Source organism: Typopeltis vanoorti, chromosome 3 (assembly GCF_054136105.1).
Source record: "Typopeltis vanoorti isolate ZY-2024b chromosome 3, IOZ_Tvanoo_1.0, whole genome shotgun sequence".
NCBI lineage: Eukaryota > Metazoa > Arthropoda > Arachnida > Uropygi > Thelyphonidae > Typopeltis > Typopeltis vanoorti.
The window spans coordinates 163,209,448-163,228,230 of NC_143551.1; the positions used below are offsets into that span (position 1 = coordinate 163,209,448).

At 37.2% G+C, this 18,783-nt stretch overlaps 1 protein-coding gene across 1 annotated transcript in view; it reads left to right on the top strand.

The window, feature by feature from the left end:
- Window positions 1-18,783, top strand: part of Gorab (Golgin, RAB6 interacting) — a 142,655-nt gene that overhangs the window by 36,546 nt on the left and 87,326 nt on the right. The window contains exon 2 of the mRNA XM_090390949.1: window positions 6,534-6,960. Within this exon, the coding sequence (XP_090247075.1) occupies window positions 6,534-6,960 (427 nt within the window). The remainder of the gene's footprint in view (window positions 1-6,533; window positions 6,961-18,783) is intronic.

The window sequence follows — 18,783 nt, forward strand, 5'->3', positions numbered from 1 at the left end:
ATTTAAAATTCCTAAAAAAACTTACTCTGCCTTACTAGAAATTATTTACAGACAGAAGAGCAACCACGACATTAAAAACCACAACTGTAGTGAAAGAAGTCAAATGAGGCTGCTCTCAAAGTTCCTGTTGTGGGACAGGTTTCTGGAACATCCAGTACGACTCTTTTAAGACTTCCTTTCACTACTGAAACAAAAGTCATAGCCTTTGCCGATGATGCGATGATAATTATTCGGGGACACGACTGCTTACAATTAGAAGTAACGGTCAATGAAGAACTCTTTAAAATTGCAGAGTGGGCACGTGAGAAAAAAGTTACCTTCAATAGCACCAAGTCTAAAGTGCTCTACATCTCACACAAAAAAATCAAAACAACCTGTAACGGTCTTCCTAAATGGAGAGGTTCTTGAGGTAGCCAGTGAGTTAAAATACTTAGGAGTAATACTGGATGAAAAATTTACCTTCAATAAGCACATCTCACATGTTGCTGAAAAAAGCTTACAAGTAGTGAACCTCCTAGCTAAGTCGGCAAGGATTAAGTGGGGATTAGGCCAACGAGCGCTGAAAACAATATATACCTGTTCTATACTACCACTGATATCTTATACTGCACCTGCCTGAAAACATACACTGAAATCAAAGATAAACTGACAAAAACTAAATAGAGTTCAAGGCTTTAAAGCCATATGTATAATTAAAGGATATAGGACAATATCTTTCAAGGCAGCTTGCGTTATTGCAGCTCTAACACCAATCTACCTGAAAATACAAGAATTATCTATTGTATATGACGTCACTTCCAGAAGATATAATGAAAGTTACAACATCGATCCAAATTACTACGAACGTCCACTTCACTACAGTAGGTGGCCTCACTCAGCAAAGAGAGCATATATTAAGGAGAAGGAAAGCTCCAAAAGTGACAATTTTCAAATATACACTGACGGAAGCAAAACCGAAGGGAATGTCAGTTGTTCTTTCATTGCATACAACAGACCGTCCATTATACAAGAACGCTGCTCTAGGCTGCATCCTCTCTGTTCCAACAACTAAGCAGAACAACTTGCTATAGTTCAGTCACTTACATATCTCCGGGAGACCTCAACACCTCTCGTCAAAAGACAGCAACAATTTAGTGATAGTAAAAGCACTATAGACAGCATAAAAAACCAAAACAACCATATAGCATAAATAGAACAGACATGAAATTTGATTTGGAATCTCACTCTAGAGGGATGGGAAATCAAGTTCTGCTGGGTGAACGTGCATACTGGAAACGAGAGAGCGGATCAGCGCAAAGAAGCAACTAGATGCGAAACTAGAATGGCTAGAAACAAGTTACCAAAAGTATTCTAAATCTGCTATAAAAACACTTGCAGAAGAGAAAAGCCTAGACTTGTGGGTAGAAGAATGGAAGATATCAAAAAACGGATCAACAACAAAAGAATTCTTGCCAAGCATCAGAAGAGACTCCGGCTGAAAAGAGACACGCCATTTCTCCAGGTTTAACCACACTACTAGCAGGACATGGAAACTAAGACACTACTTACACAGATTCCATATCCTGGAATTGCCATCATGCATTTGTAGTCCACACTTTCAACAGACTGCTGACCAAATATTCTACGACTGTCAGCTACTGTACTCCATCCGGATACCACTAATACAACATGTCATCACTTCCGGAGACAAGTGGTCAGTATCAAAACAGAGACTTATCGAAAAGTATTACTCAGAATTAATTAAATTTGCCAATAAGATCAACTTCCAGTGCTTGTAATCTAACATAAATTACTGATATTGTGTGAATAATATGGTGTTAATATATAGATATATAAAAATATGAATGTAAATGTGAATATTGATACAAAAATATAAATGTAAATGTTAATCAGTACTTGTAAGCTACATGTAATATTATTATTATTATTATTATTAGTGACACCTCCAAGGAGTCCGAAGACTCATCACTGGAGGACACCCACTGTACAACTCTCCATCTCTACCACTATGCCGAACCTCTACTACCCATCGACTACATTAGCGTCATCTACCTCCTACCACCACAACAACAAATATTTTTTGTATGTAAATTGTGTGTGTTCTGAAGGGCTGATTTGTCTGTATGCGGGAGAAAAACCCTGCTGCCTCCATATGAGATCGACTAACTCACCTTTAAGTGAAAAAGTCCATATAAAGTTTCCTTCCATCACAACGGGAATTGAACTTAGGCCTTTTCTAATTGAAGGGCGCAACGTACCGTCGTTCTTCCAATTGCGCTACTGAGGCGTTTAAAGAATCTTTCTGTCCGTTACAAGTGTATTTCCCGACTTCAGAGAATGTATCTGTCTATCTATCCATATAAGAATTATATGCATGTAGGAATAAATTACCTCCTGGCAGGGTTACTATTGGGAGGAAAATGCAAAACACACACACACACACACACACACACACACACACACACACACACACACACACACACACACACACACACACACACACACACACACACACACACACACACACACACACACAGTGAGATGAATTTCACTGCCCAGCGTGAAACTACCACTTGCCCCACTTATTGGAGGCCTGAAGTGGCTTGAAAACTTTCCATGTTTCATCTCTAGAGCAGGTTTTCTGGACTATGTAAAAAATAAATAAAAATACAAAAAAGTATATAAAAATAAATAGAAAAGGTGAAAAAATATCCTTATCATCATAACCTATTTATATCATAAATTCGTAATATAAATATAATTACAAAAATTAGAGCCCGGAAATTTCTGCCACCCCTCAAAATTTGCTGTTCTAGGCCCGGGTCTATACCTAAATATGCCACTGTATACACACACACACACACTGGATCACAAGATACATTGTCATACACTATAGCGAACTAAGCATAACAGCTGTTATCCATAGCCTGGTACAATAATAAATTCAAAGAATAATAATTTATCCCCTTCAAATCCTGGGGACCAAATCTGAGAACAATAGTTTAGGTGTGGTCTGATCAGAGACTTATACAATGGAATGATAACCCTTTTATCTGTGCAGGTCAGTGTCCTCATAATTGTAGCAATCCTCTGTGTTACCTTCACCACCTTTGCAATATGTCCCCTATACTTCAGGTTTCTATCAATCATCAACCACAGATCTCTTGTCTCCCCTACTCCCTCCAGTATAACTCCTCTCATAGAGTATGCAGCATCCCATCGATGTTTCCCAAACCTCAAGACCTTACATTTTGCTGCATTAAACTGACACCCCACATTCATTTGCCCATCTATCTAGCTTATTCAAATCCTCTTGCAGGGCTACCACATCTGCACTATTACTAATAATCCTTCCCAGCTTCGCATCATCTGCAAACAACTGAATATCCCCTTTCAGTCCACTGGCAATGTCATTGATATAAAGGTTAAACAATATAGGTCCTAGTACTGAGCCCTGTGGGACCCCACTTGTAACCTCTGCCTCCTTGAAACTGCTCCACCATACACAACGCTCTGTGACCTATCAGACAGCCAATCCTGAATCCAGTTGACCAAACTGACATTCAGATCATTGTGCTGCAACTTAAATATAAGCTTATCATGTGGCACCCTGTCAAATGCCTTTGCTAAGTCTAAGAAAATTGCAGTATATGCCTTTCCCTCATCTAATGTTCTTGTAACTTTATTATAAAAGGCTAGCATATTGCTGAAACAAGAGCGCCCTTTCACAAATCCATGTTGACTCTCACAGATAACATTACCCTCATCTGCTCAATGCTGTATACGGTCCCTCACTACTTTCTCCAAGATCTTAACAACTACTGATGACCCACAGACTGGCCTATAATTAGACACTTCCAGTCTGTTACCACCCTTATGCAATGGCACTATCTTACCTTCCTTCCATTCCCTAGGCACCTTTGCCGAAGCCAGACTTTCATTGAAAAGCCAGTTTAAAGGCACTTTCAACTCCCTAGCACATTCTCTCAAAACTCTTGGTGAAATACCATCCAGTCCTAAAGCTTTACTGACATCCAAAGTACTCAGTATCTGAAACACACTCCTCCTGTACCTCTAAACCTCGAACCATCCCTATTCCTCTTGCATTAAAACTGACTCCTCTAGGATGAAATACTCCAATAAAGTGTTCATTGAACAATTCCACTATGTCCTCTGCATCAGTCACTCTATTCCCATTTTTATCCCATAATATCATTCTTCCACAGTCATTTCTCCTCCTACTGGCCATATAGCTAAAAAATTCCCTAGGATTTTCTTTGGATATTAGGACCAATCTCCTCTCATATTCCAGTTTCGCTTTCCTTACCACACTAGTCACACTTCTGGCCTGTGTTTTATATTCTTCATGCATCTTCTCTTCACTTGTCTCCTTATATCTCTTCCATAGCCTCTTTTTTTCATGCAATTCCTGTTTAATATTGTTTGTCATCCCCTTTACTCCAAATTGTGTCCTCTTCTTGACTCGTGGTATACAACTTACCATTGCTGCTAACAAATATTCTTTCACAATTTTCCACGCTCTAATGATATCCCGGCCTTCCAATTCCTCCCTCCTTGAAACTTCCCGAAGTTGACGTCTAAGACTATTATAATCACCTGCTTTATAATTCCACATAAGTTCCCGTCTCATTGATACTCCTGCATGTCTATTCATTTTCCAAGTCAAAACCATATTTAATCATACATTTATAAAAAAAATGGTTATAATAAAAAACAATCCATAAGGTCCTCCACAAAAACACCACCAAAAACAAAAAAGATTTTAAGAATACCATATCCATATATGAGGCATTTCAGAAAAAAATAGACAGAACACTACACAAATACAACATGAAGACTACCTTCAAACCCCCGACAAAATTAAGAAATCTCCTCAGTTATTTGCTGATGATGTGAAATTAGATAGAATAATAGTTAATCAAGGCAATGTGAAGATCTTGTAGGATGATTTAAATCGGCTGTCAGTATGTGCAAAAGATAATGGGCGTGTTTAATGTGGAGAAATGTAAAGTTATGCATTTTGGGAAAAATAGATTACAAGCTATGTATCATATTGATGGCAATGTACTCTGGGAAATAGATGAAGCTAGAGATTTAAGGGTGGTAGACAGAGAGTTTAGATGACGTATTGCTAAGGTTACTAAGGTAGCCCATAAGATTAATTGGCTGCTGAAGAACACAATATAGATGTAGAGATAAGGAAATTGTTATTCCTCTTTAATAAGGCCTTGAGATGTCCACATCTGGATTTCTGTGCTCAAGTCTGGTCCTCTGGGTTTCTAGGGTATGAGGAAGCAGTGAAGAGGATTCGGAGGTGAATGGCTTGTGGAAGGTTCCCTATGAGGATAGATTTATAGTGTGTGGATTGCAGAAATTGGTTGATAGGAGAAAAAGAGGGGATATGATAGAAACATTTAACTTGCTTCAGGTTAGATACAATGTATTGTAATTAGTATTATAATAGGATTGATGCAGAGGAAATGTTTCAGCACTTGGATAGAGGGGGACCAGATCAAGGATTCCTGGAAGTTGAATAGATGTGTGGTTAGTAGGGGTATGGGGATTAGATTTTTTGGTTGGAGAGTTGTGAATGAGTGGAATGGTTTGCACAGTCAGCTGTGAGTGCTTTGTCTGTTAATGGATTCAAGGAGAGATATGATAGATTTTGTGGATAGATTGGATCTCCTGCGATGCATATTCAGATTCCATGGAGGTGCCATATAATAATAATAAGCTACTAGTTCTGTTCTCATTGTCATTTGGAAACTTTAAAAGTTTCAAAACCAAAAACTGTTTGTCTATAAAATAACAGAGTATATTTGCACTACAGCAACTTCTTAAGGACTACAGGAATTTCTTCTTATAGTGGATAATTTGTTAAATCAAATTTCCTTTAGTACAGCATTCTGCTTGCAAAGCTTTAGTCTGGACTTTTAAGTTGTTAGGGAGAATGAGTTTGTTATAATGATATTTGCTGTAAGAGTCGACTGTATTTTCATCTCTTTTAATAATTTTGGTTGAAAATTGAAGTCTCCTGGCTCTTTATTTTTCTTAAGGGATTGCAGTATCTAAACCTTAAATTTAAAGTATAGTTGTCGAAAGCTAGTGTGTTTCCAATTAAATGGTTTACCTATTGTCCATTGTGCCAGTGATACTTATATTTTTATTCAGAGAGAAACCAAAGTGATACATGAGTTACATTATTCTAAAAGACAGAACTCATTATTTACAATGTCAGTATTTCATACAGAAATTTGATCTAAGCATGGCACATTAAAAGGTGAAGAGAAACAATTATCAGTGATACATAAAAAATATTAGCAATCATCACATCTGGTGACCATTTGAAAAACCTAAGTAGATACTTCCGAGATGCAAGAATATATGGATTTTTTGAATATTTATTCGATTGTCACTATATTGTATTATGTAATATAGCATTTTTGTTTTTGTTAAATTCATTTAACTGAATGTTTATATAGTGGTCACCATTGTACTAATTTGACTTTCAGAATCATCTGAACTTGAAAGAGAATGTCTTGACGAAGTAAAACCAAAAAGGATACCAGTATCTGTGCAAAACCAACTGGCTGACTCACTGGGGTCTGGCATGAATTCAGATATCATAACATCTAAAGAGAATTATCGAGGTCAAACAGTACATGTTTCTACTGATGAGGGAAATAATCAGTTGACTCTTAACAGTGGCAGTGAGCGCTCAGATACTCGTGTGAATTGTCAGAGAACACAGCTTCATCTTGCTAACATGAAATGTGCAAAAGTCATTACAAAAGTGGAACTCATAAATCCACAAACAAAAAATGTGTCTGTAGAATCATCTATAACAAAAGAATGTGAAAATCTGGTACAGCCATCTTTGTTTTCAGAAAAAGAAAATTCTCTTGAAAGCGAGATCTTCAAGAAGTCTTCAGATTCATGGTACTTATTTTTGTAAATATCTGATAAAACATCATTTAACTCATTAATTATCTGCTCCTCTTGCTGTTTCTTTTTAATATAAATAATCATACACACAGGATTTATATTTTTAATTTGGTTTATACTTATGCACTATTCTAATGCTATTTCATTTAAGTGGAGCTTTACAGAGAGAAGAAAGAAAAGATCCTAGAGTGGATGAGAAAGAGGAACAGTTTGTCAGAGAGAAGAGAACACCAAGGTATCTCCATTCCTGCAGAATCGAGATCAAAAGTAAGGACATGCTGTACAGAGAAAACTAAGTTCTCAACTTTCAGTTTCTTGTCTCTGCCTGAGGGAACAAGAGAAAGTATGTTCAACTTTGTGACACTGATGTTTAATCCTCGCACTTGAAAGAAATTGACTGCTTGGTTGAGGTGCTCCTGCAAGCCTTCTCTAGTAGAGGCACTGAGTATAAGGTCATCAGCAAATGTTATAACATGGAACAGTAGTTGTATTAATAGAGTAGCTAGTATGACTTGGAAGAGAACAGAGAAATTCATCAATGACATGATTGAAGAGAAGAGGGAAGGGGGTTGCCTTGGCATACACCAAAGTTCTGGGATGGATGTCGATTTAGAGTCCAGAGTGATAGTAAGGGAATTTACAGAGTAAATCTCTGATATGTAGGTAAGTAGGTAAGCTCTGGACATCATGCAATAGACATAACTCGAAGCATATTTTGAAGGAATACACTGTCAAAGGCCTTTTGGAAGTCTGTGGATGCCATAAAGAGAGGCTGAAGTTGGTGTCAGGATTCATAGGGAAGAGAGGAAAGAATGAAGATATTCTCAGCACAGCTATCCACAGGGATGAAGGCTGTTTGTTTAAAATCTGATAGATGTATAATTGCAGATGTTTAGATAACACTTTATGAAAGAGATGTAAGAGAACAAGAGCAACTGTACTCGAACAGTAGTCAGAGGGTACAGATGCATCTTCCTTCTTTGGAATGAATACTGTTCTTGACTGGCAAAGATACGATGGTAGACATTTGGTAAATAGAAGTATATCAATTAAATCTTGCAAGATAGGCAGAGGAACATGTTGAAGTTCCGCAGCAGTAAAGTCATCTAGTCCTGCAGCTGATGAACTAGTTGGAAGTGAAGACTTTATTTCATGAAAAGAAGATGGATGGAAACAGAAGGGAGGACTAAATAAAATCAGGTAGGTATGGCCATGAAGTGAAAAAGAAATTCCTCCAAAAGCGGACAAACTCTTTGTGCATCTCACTTGGAGGAGGAGCTACTCATCTAGTATTGTTCTAGTACCAATACTTGTATTCTTTTATATAATGCCTGCATTTGGGCAAAACGATGCTTTCTTTCTGCTTGGATCGAACAGATGATGCAGGACAATGGATAGGAGGATGTTGCTTGGAAAATTCCATTTCCAGGATCAGTAATCAATTTATCCCATAACATAATTTACATTTCTTCACATCAAACTGTTACTTATTATGTTTTGCCCATACTGACAGCTTATTTAAAACATCCTGCAATGGATATTTAAAATAGGTTCCAAATCACCATGATTCACTGTTGCTTTGCCTATTTTGCAACATGAGCAAACAACTGAATATTTCTGTCAGGTTAATTCCTGTATCATTTATGTAAAATAAACAGTAGTGGTCTTAACATTGAACTTTGCAGCACACCACTAGTCACCAGCACTTTTTGATATCTGCCCCACCCTCTTATCCACTTAACCAGTATCATATCCACCTCCAATTGTTCTAATTTCATGCATAACATGGTTTTATGTGGTATTTGGTCAAATGCCTTGCAAAATCCAGCAAAATCATTTTGGCCATTTCCCATATCTAATTCTGCTGTTACTATTATAAAAAGTTAGTAAATTACTAAAGCATGACCAGCCCTTCACAAAGCCATGTTTTCCCTCACAAAGTATTATATTCCTATCCACCCATTCCTGAATTCTATTTTTGACCAATTTCTCCACTACTTTTACCACCACCACTCCTGAGATACTGATTGGTCTATCATTTTCTATTGCAGTCTTTAGAACTTTCCTAATGCAAGAGAATTATTTTGTCCTCTTTCCACTCCCTTAGAACTCTACCAGAGCTGAGACTTAAGTTAAAAAGCAGTCAGAAGCACTGCCAGTTCCCTTGCATATTTGCTCAAAATGCAAGTTGATATAGAAAAACAAACACATTTATACGCTTTATACTAATGCCAGGAGTATCCGGAATAAGGGAGAGGAATTGGTGGTGCAGATAGCATGAGCCTGGCCAAAAATTATTGGGATCACTGAGATGTGGTTGACAGAAGAGGATATAATAACAGGAATAGAAGTCGCTGGGTACAGCATTTTTCGGCAGGATAGGAAGGGAAAGCGTGGTGGAGTACTGCTTATGATAAGTGACGACCTATGTCCTCTAAGAGTGGAGGCTTTGGAAGGCAGTGACACTAATGATTTTGAAAGCATATTGTGTGAGGTAGACATGGGCAAGACAGGATATTTAGTGGGGTGTTGCTACAGACCCAGCAGCACAGAAGGTGAAGACCAGGAGATGTTTAGACAGTTGAGTTTGGCAAGTGCAAGAAGAATGATTGCTATGGGAGATTTTAACTACACAGTATAAATTGGGGAGAGGAAGATGCATGTAGCAATAAGGGAATGGAATTTCTAGAACTCTTGAGGGACAAATGTCTTAGGCAACATGTAATAGAGGGAACAAGAGGTTCAAGAGTTTTGGATTTGGTTATAGCATCAGAAGAGTTGATAATAACTGAGATGACATCTCTCCCACCTGTTGGAGAGAGTGACCATAAGGTTTTGACTTGTAAAATGAATAGACATGCAGGAGTATCAAAGATACGGGAACGTATGTGGAATTATAAGGCACGTGATTATAATAGTCTAAGACGTCAACTTGGGGAAGTTTCATGGAGGGAGGAATTGGAAGGCCAGGATATCATTAGTGCGTGGAAAATTGTGAAAGAATATTTGTTAGCAGCAATGGTAAGTTGTATACCACGAGCGAAGAAGTGGACACAATTTGGAGTAAAGTGGATGACAAACAATATTAAGCAGGAATTTCATGCGAAAAAGAGACTATTGAAGAGATATAAGGAGACAGGTGAAGAGAAGATGCATGAAGAATATAAAATACAGGCAAAAAGAGTGACTAGTATGGTAAGGAAGGCGAAACTGGAATATGAGAGGAAATTGGCCCTAAGCTCCAAAGAAAATCCTAGGAAATTTTTTAGCTATGTGGCCAGTAGGAGGAGAAATGATTGTGGAAGAATGATATTGCAGGATAAAAATGGGAATAGAGTGACTGATGCAGAGGACATAGTGGAATTGTTCAGTGAACACTTTATTGGAGTATTTCATCCTAGAGGAGTCAGTTTTAATGCAAGAGGAATAGGGATGGTTCGAGGTTTAGAGGTACAGGAGGAGTGTGTTTCAGATACTGAGTACTTTGGATGTCAGTAAAGCTTTAGGACTGGATGGTATTTCACCAAGAGTTTTGAGAGAATGTGCTAGGGAGCTGACAGTGCCTTTAACTTGGCTTTTCAATGAAAGTCTGGCTGTGGGAAAGGTGCCCAGGGAATGGAAGGAAGGTAAGATAGTGCCATTGCATAAGGGTGGTAACAGACTGGAAGTGTCTAATTATAGGCCAGTCTGTGGGTCATCAGTAGTTGTTAAGATCTTGGAGAAAGTAGTGAGGGACCGTATACAGCATTGGGCAGATGAGGGTAATGTTATCTTGTGAGAGTCAACATGGATTTATGAAAGGGCTCTCTTGTTTTAGCAATATGCTTGCCTTTTATAATAAAGTTACAAGAACATTAGTTGAGGGTAAGGCATATACTGCCATTTTCTTAGACTTAGCGAAAGCATAGGGTGCCACATGATAAGCTGATATTTAAGTTGCAGCACATGGGTCTGGATGTCAGATTGGTCAACTGAATTCAGGATTGGCATGGTGGGACAGTTTCAAGGAGGCAGAGGGTTACAAGTGTGGTCCCACAGGGCTCAGTACTGGGACCTATATTGTTTAACCTTTATATCAATGACATTGTCAGTGGATTGCAAGGGGATATTCAGTTGTTTGCAGATGATGCGAAGCTGGGAAGAATTATTAGTAATAGTGCAGATGTGGTAGCCCTGCAAGAGGATTTGAATAAGCTAGATAGATGGGCAAATGAATGTGGGGTGTCAGTTTAATGCAGCAAAATGTAAGGTCTTGAGGTTTGGGACACATCGATGGGACACTGCATACTCTATGGGAGGATTTAAACTGGAGGAAGTAGGGGCAACAAGAGATCTGGGGTTGATGATTGAAAGAAACCTGAAATTTAGGGGACATTTTGCAAAGGTGGTGAAGGTAACACAGAGGATTGCTGCAATAATGAGAAGGACACTGACCTGCAGAGATAAAAGGGTTATCATTCCGTTGTATACGTCTCTGATCAGACCACACCTAGACTATTGTTCTCAGATTTGGTCCCCAGGATTTGAAGGGGATAAATTAACCGTGGAAAGGGTACAAAGATAGATAACAGCAATGGATTCAGGACTGTACCATGTTAGTTATGAGGATCAGCTGAGGGAATGTGGACTGCAGAGTTTGGCGGATAGAAGAAGGAGAGGTGATATGATTGAGACTTTTAAACTGTTGAGAGGTGGTTACAGGGTTGACACTGAGGAGTTCTTTCGCTTGGTCAAACAGCAGGAAGGAGTGATGACAACAGGCCATCCCTGGAAGTTATGAAAGGAAACTGCTTGCAAGAGGGTGAGGAGTGGTTTCTTTGCATACAGGGTGGTTGAACCATGGAATGCATTGCCTGATGGAGTGGTGAGAGCGAGAACGGTAAATAAGTTTAAGGAGTGGTATGATAGACTTTGTGTTTCTCAGGGGGTGTGACCTCTCCTCGATGAGCTTGATAGACTGTGTTTCTTAGGAAGGACCTCCCATGATGAGTCTTTTGACTCAATGGAGGCCTGAATAATAATAATAATAATAATAATAATATTGCATGTGATCCCACAGCTGTATTGACATTGAGATTCTGCACTATCCCAAGAACCTCCATTTCATCCACCTCTGTTCTCACATAAGTCTCTATCACATATGTCAGCATTAACCTCATTTGTATGATGTACTCTTGCAAAGTGGTCACTCAATAATTCAGCTATTTTATGTGCTTCTGTTACCTTATGATTATCAGCACTCATTAAAGTTGTTTTTCCATAGTCTTTCTTCCTCTTACTTGCCACATAACAAAAGAACTCCTTGGGATTTCCTTTGATCTGCTTAGCTAGATTTTTCTTGTAATCTGATTTTGCCTTCCTTGCTATGCTCATCACCATTCCTACCTGAGTCTTGTACTGTTCATGAGTTTGCTAGTCACGTTTCTCTTTATATACCCACCAGAGCATTTTCTTCTTATACAGCTTGTGCTTAATGATATTACTCATCCATTTAACTCCTACCTGATTAACCCTTCTTAGCTTAGGTATAAAATTTATTATTGCTTCCTCTAGATCAGTGTTTCTCAAAGTTCAGATATCTATATACCCCTTCCTAAATTTTCATTATTATCAAGTATCCCCTTATCAAAATCCTCCTGTCCTGTCAAGTGTCTTCTCCCTCCAGGAGATTGACTACCATTTGTCTCCACCATGTCCTCTTCTGTGCCTCTCTGCTGCATTCCTCATATGAGAGATAGGTCCAGTCTTCTATATTTTTCATCCACTCCAGTCTTTGTCTTCCTCTTTCCCTCAACAGTTCCTTTGAGAAGTGTCCTTTGTAGGCAGTTATGTCTCAGAATATGTCCAAAATATCTGACTTTTCTCTTTTTAATTTCTTTCATCAGGTTCCTGTTTATGCCTACCATCTCTAGTACCTCTTCATTTGTCTTTTTGTTTTTCCTTGATATTCTCGTAATTCTTCGCAGCATCCACATTTCAAAGACCTCTAGTTTTTTCACACTCAGATTGGAGAGTGTCCATGTCTCTATTCCATATAATAATGTAAACCATATGTAGCATTTGGAGATTCTTAGTCTTGTTTTCAGATTTAATTCTCTAGATGTTAGTAGATTTTTCATCCTGTTGAAAGTTGACCTTGCAATTTCAATCCTTTTTCTAATTTCATCTTCTGTCCTGCCATTCTCTGTGATCAAGTGTCTGAGATATATGTATTTTTGCACCTGTTCTAATTTATTTCCTTTTATATTGATGCATGTTTTTGGTATTTTCTTTTCTCTTGAAATTATCATGATTTTTATCTTTTTAAAGTTGAAACTGAGGCCATACTGTTTGCTATACTTGAGGGTTTCATCTATAAGAGTTTTGAGGTCATATTTGTTTTCAGCTAGAAAAACTGTGTCATCTGCATATCTTAGGTTATTAATATTTCTGCCCCCCCCTACAGTGATTCCTTTGGGGTACTAATTTTATTAAATATTTCTTCTGTGTATAGGTTAAAGAGAATCGGAGAAAAGACACAGCCCTTGTCTCACACCTTTCTGAACTGGGAATTCTTCTGAGGTCTCTCTATTTATTCTCAAAGATGCAGTCTGTTCCCAGTAAAGATTAGTTAATAGCCTAATGTCTTTTCCATCCATGCCTATTTTTGAAAGGATTTCAATTAATTGTTCATGTTGGACATTGTTGAATGCCTTTTTGTAATCTATGAAGCAGAGGTATACATCTTTTTTTTTTTTTTTTCTAGATATCTTTCTATGATGGTTCTGACATTGAAAATACCTTCTCTTGTACCTACATTTTCCTTGAAGCCATTTTGTGTATCATTTATTTCTATGTTTATTTTTCTTTTATTTCTTTGAAGAATAACGTATGGGAGGACTTTTGATACTTGACTGATGAGGCCGATTGTCCTGAACTCTTCACATCTTGTAGCTTTGTTTTTTTGGGAATTGTAATGAAAATTGAGTGATTAATATCTTTGGGTAGAAATCCAGTCTTGTATATTTTATTGCATAATTTTGTTAGAAATTTCAGTCCCCCTTCATCGAGAGCCCTCAACCATTCTGCCAAGATGTTATCTATTCCTGCAGCTTTATGTGGTTTTAGTTTTCTGACGGCATTTTCAACTTCATAGAAAACAATAGATGGCCTTCTAAATCAGTCTGTTCAGGAATATCATTTCTTTGTTGTTCATATAATTTCCTTGTGTATTCAATCCATCTTTCCATGATTTCTTTTTTATCCATTAGAATATGGTCTCTTGAGTCTCTAATGACACTTGCATGGTTTGCTGTATTTGTCCTGCTTGTCATTTCTCTGATCTTTTCATGCATTTCTCTGCTTCTGTGTTTTCTATCAAGATTTTCTATCTATTCATTTATATTTAATCCATTCCTCTTTGGCTTTCCTGCATTCTTTTTTTATTTCTTTATTCATGCTTTTATATTCAGGTTTGTTCTTTAACTTTTTTCTTTGTTCCATCAACATCAGTATTTTTTCATTCATCCAAGGTTTATTCCTTTTCCTTTTTAATTGTGGGATTGTATTTTTGGCTGCTTCATTGATGCTATTCTTGAATGTTTGCCAGCTCATGTTAATTTCATCAATTGGTGTTCTATTTTCTGTGTGAGTTGTGGTGTCAGACTTGTTAAGGGATTTTGTGAATTCTTTTATAAATCAGTCTTTAACTTCTTGATTGTTAAGTGAGTCTGAATTATAAGTTTTTCTTATGAATGGTTGGTATCTTAAGTTTTATTTTGATTTTTGCAATCACTGGGTTGTGGTCCAATCCTATGTCTGCTCCAGGATATGTTTTTGTTTGTGTTATTGCATTTCAGAATCTTTTGCTTATTATTACATAGTTAATTTGGTTTCTATAGATGTCCTCGGGGCTTTTCCAGGTATATAGTCTTCTGGGAGGATGTTTAAACAGTGTGTTGGCAATTATTAGGTCATTGGTTTCACAGAATTGAATTAATCTTTCACCTCTTTCATTTCTGATTCCAAGCCCTTGGTTTCCCATGCAAAATGAGATTTTTTTCTGAGCCCACTTTTGCATTTAGGTCGCCTACCATTATAATAACATCATCTGACGTAGCACTGGAGATTGCAGTTTGGATGTCTTCATAAAATTGTTCCAACTCTTCATCTGGGTGTGCGCGTATGCTTGGATAATATACAGGTTGAATGGTTGTGCAGTTATTTTGGCTGTTATGATTCTGTCATTTATGGGCCAATATCCCTGTAGAGATTTTGCAGTTCTATTACTTAAGTCAAGTGCTAATCCATTAAGGTGTAAGTCACTGCCAGACTAGATTATAGTGTGATTTTTTCTTCTTGTTATGCCTGTATCTGTCCACTTCACTGATACCTGCAATATCAGCCTTCATCACTTCTAATTCCTGGAGTAGGTTATCTAATTTGCCTGTCTCGTAGAGTGTTCTGACATTCCATGTTACTATTTTCAAGAGATTTCTCCTGGTTTTCAGACAAGGTTTTCTATCAAAATAATAATGATAATAAATAAATAAATATATTTCATTGAAATACATGTAAACAAAAAATATGATTTATTTTTAATAGAACAAAATTTATGAAGATACTATAAATTTTTACTTAATTTAAATAATTTATCATCAATGAGAGGAATAAAATTGCTTATGGTGGGATAAAATTTCAGCAAAATTTGGCTCCATAGTTGTTAATTTTAATCTTGGATGCAGTTTGCCATGTATATGGCAGTTCCTCTTAATATCTACAAGGGCTGAAAATCCAACTTTGCACAGATATGAACTTGGAAAAAAAAATGAACCTTAGAGCTTTATCTGTTAACTCGGGAAATTCATTCTGTATTTGTAGCCAAAATGTTGATAACATATTCTCGTATTTATTTTTTAAGAAACCATCAGATCTGCTTAGGATCTGATGGTTAGATCAGATCTGCTTTTAGAAACTAATTCTAAAAGTTCTTTTTCTTCTTCTATTGGTGATAGATCCTTTGGCATAGATTAGTTGATATTGAAAGGGTATCTTATCCACCCAATATTAATGTCCAGTTGAGGGAAATAATTTTCTAGATTCATTTGTAAACTTTGTAAATGCTGCATGATAGTAATTTTCACATCATCATCATCAATTTGTTAATTTGAACATGTGAGCAATTCATGAAGAGATGGAAACACGTCAAATTCTCTGTTACCAAACTGCTTTTGTCATAACTACATGTTTGCCAATGTGTCGTTAACTTTATCTTGGATGTGAAACAAAGGCATTTCCTTGCCTTGTGAAGACAAATTAAGATTATTTAATACAGTAATTATATCTGCCAAGTATGTTAATTGACTGAGCCATTTACAATTATGTAAAAGGTTTTTTCAGTTCAAACTTTTCATTAAGAAAAACTTGTAGTTTATTCTGAAGTTCAAATAAATGAGTAAGGACTTTTCCACAAGAAAGCCAATAAACATTGGTATTGAAAAGAAGTTGTGTATGATTACTTCTCATTTCTTTGCAAAGTTGAGAGAAAAGTTTGGCATTTAGAGGATGGCCTTTAATATAATTTATGATTTTTACAGCTTCGTCCAGAACTTTTCTTAGGTCTGTAGACATCATATGTGTAGCCAAAGCCTACCTGTGTATGCAGCAGTGTGTCGACTTTGCATCTAGTGCAACAGCTTGAATCCTTGAAACCAGTATTTTTTTTTTTTTTTTTTGGAACCGACCATGGATTTTGCTCTTTCCTCTTCAAAGTCATCTACCCAAATAGTATCATCTTCTTTCCTATTATTTCAAACAAAAATTGCCAGTAATTTGCAAGACTTGAGATATGTAATGAACACTCCTTCACAAATGACTAATGAAAAGTGAAAGCAGTGCGCGAAACAGACAGCGATGGTAGGCCACTAGAGATAGAGCAGCTATGAAGATGTGAATATGATTGGTGCGATATTAAAAAATGATCGTGCGACCTAAAGGCAAACTGACAGTTGAGTTAAAATGTTAATTCTCTTCAACCAAATTCCATAATATCTGAAACACATTCACTACATATTTCTTAATTTTAACGTGTTCATGACGGGGTGGTGTCAAGCAAAATTTGTTGCCAGTGCAACACATGGTTTTGCTTGAGTCTATACAGCAATTTCTGTGGGAGGGGACATGTGATTAACTAGTTAATGCCGTTGTCTCTAATTGCACTATTTATTGAGAAATATATTGCAAAGCCTGAAATATCTCTATAACTTATTCAGTGACAATAAAACTACTTGTTTTTCTTGCAACTGCAGTATAGTGGCTGTTGGGGAGGGTGTGTTGTTTACCGCAGGGAGTGAATTACTATCGCGCCAACGTGAATGTTAGGGCGATAGTAACTCGTTTATATATATCTTTAAAATAATTCTTTTTTTTTTCTTAATGTGTTAATCCATGTGTAAATTCCATGTGTTAATCATGCATAGCTGAAAATTGCCACGTACCCTCGGGGTATGCATACCACACTTTGAGAAACAATAAAACTACTTGTTTTTCTTGCAACTGCAGTATAGTGGCTGTTGGGGAGGGTGTGTTGTTTACCGCAGGGAGCGAGTTACTATCGCGCCAACATGAATGTTAGGGCGATAGTAACTCGTTTATATATATGTTTAAAATAATTCTTTTTTTTTTTTCTTAATAATGATTCCATGTGTTAATGATGCATAGCTGAAAATTGCCACGTACCCTCGGGGTATGCATACCACACTTTGAGAAACACTGCTCTAGATGATCCTTAACTATTCTCCATGTACTACTAACTTCCTTATCCTGTAGTGTTTTATGCCATGGCACAGATTAATTTTCTCCCTAAGCTTGTCATCATCATCTGCCTTGTTGACAGAATATCCTAATGTTTTTACAATCAACAAAGTCGAGACTGAATGATCACTTTCACCAGTTGGAGGCAGTGTGGTCACTGTTGGTTATGGAGAGCTCTGATCCTGTGACCAGTTCCAGTACTCTCACACCCCTAGTCCCCTCCATCATGTGCTGTCTCAAGTAATTATCTCTTAATAGGCATATAAATTTCATTTCCTTCTTGCTGTGATCTTTCTTCCTTCCAGTTTATATCTCCATAGTTGAAGTCCCCACATAATTATCACCAGTGCCATGCCATGGGTAGGAGACGCCCTTGTGCAAAACGTTTTTCAGCGCCCCCATAAAATAAGTTTCCATGAAACATTTTTGCAAAAAATTTTACTTTGTTAAAAGTACAAAACAGTTTATACACATACATAAAAATAAATTTTATTTAACAGTAGTAGAACATTGTAATCACTGAAATTATTATTATTATTATTTCGGGCAACTCCAAGGAGTCGATAGACTCATCGAGGGAGGCCCTAACATCATGTCAAGAACAACTATTCGACATTCACACGGTATCTATCATACCTTGCCTTGAACTCATTCACAGTCATAGCACCCACAACCGATTCTGGCAGCTTATTCCACTCATTCACCACTCTCCAAGTAAAAAACCTAGCTCTAACACCCTTACTGACCACATTTTTTTTGCCCAGCTTCCATGTATGGCCCCTAGTCCTCCCACCACCAGTCCTATTCTCAGAAATATCTTCTGAATTAATCTTATAGAAATCCTTCAGTAATTTGAATGTCTTAATCATATCATCCCTTTTCTGCCTATCAACCAATTTCTGCAACCCACAAATCTTCAACCTGTTCTCATAAGGTTCATTCCATAGACCTGCTATCATCTTGGTCACTCGCCTCTGGATCCTCTTCACCTCCTCCCCATCAAGAAGAAACCCTGGTGCCCATATC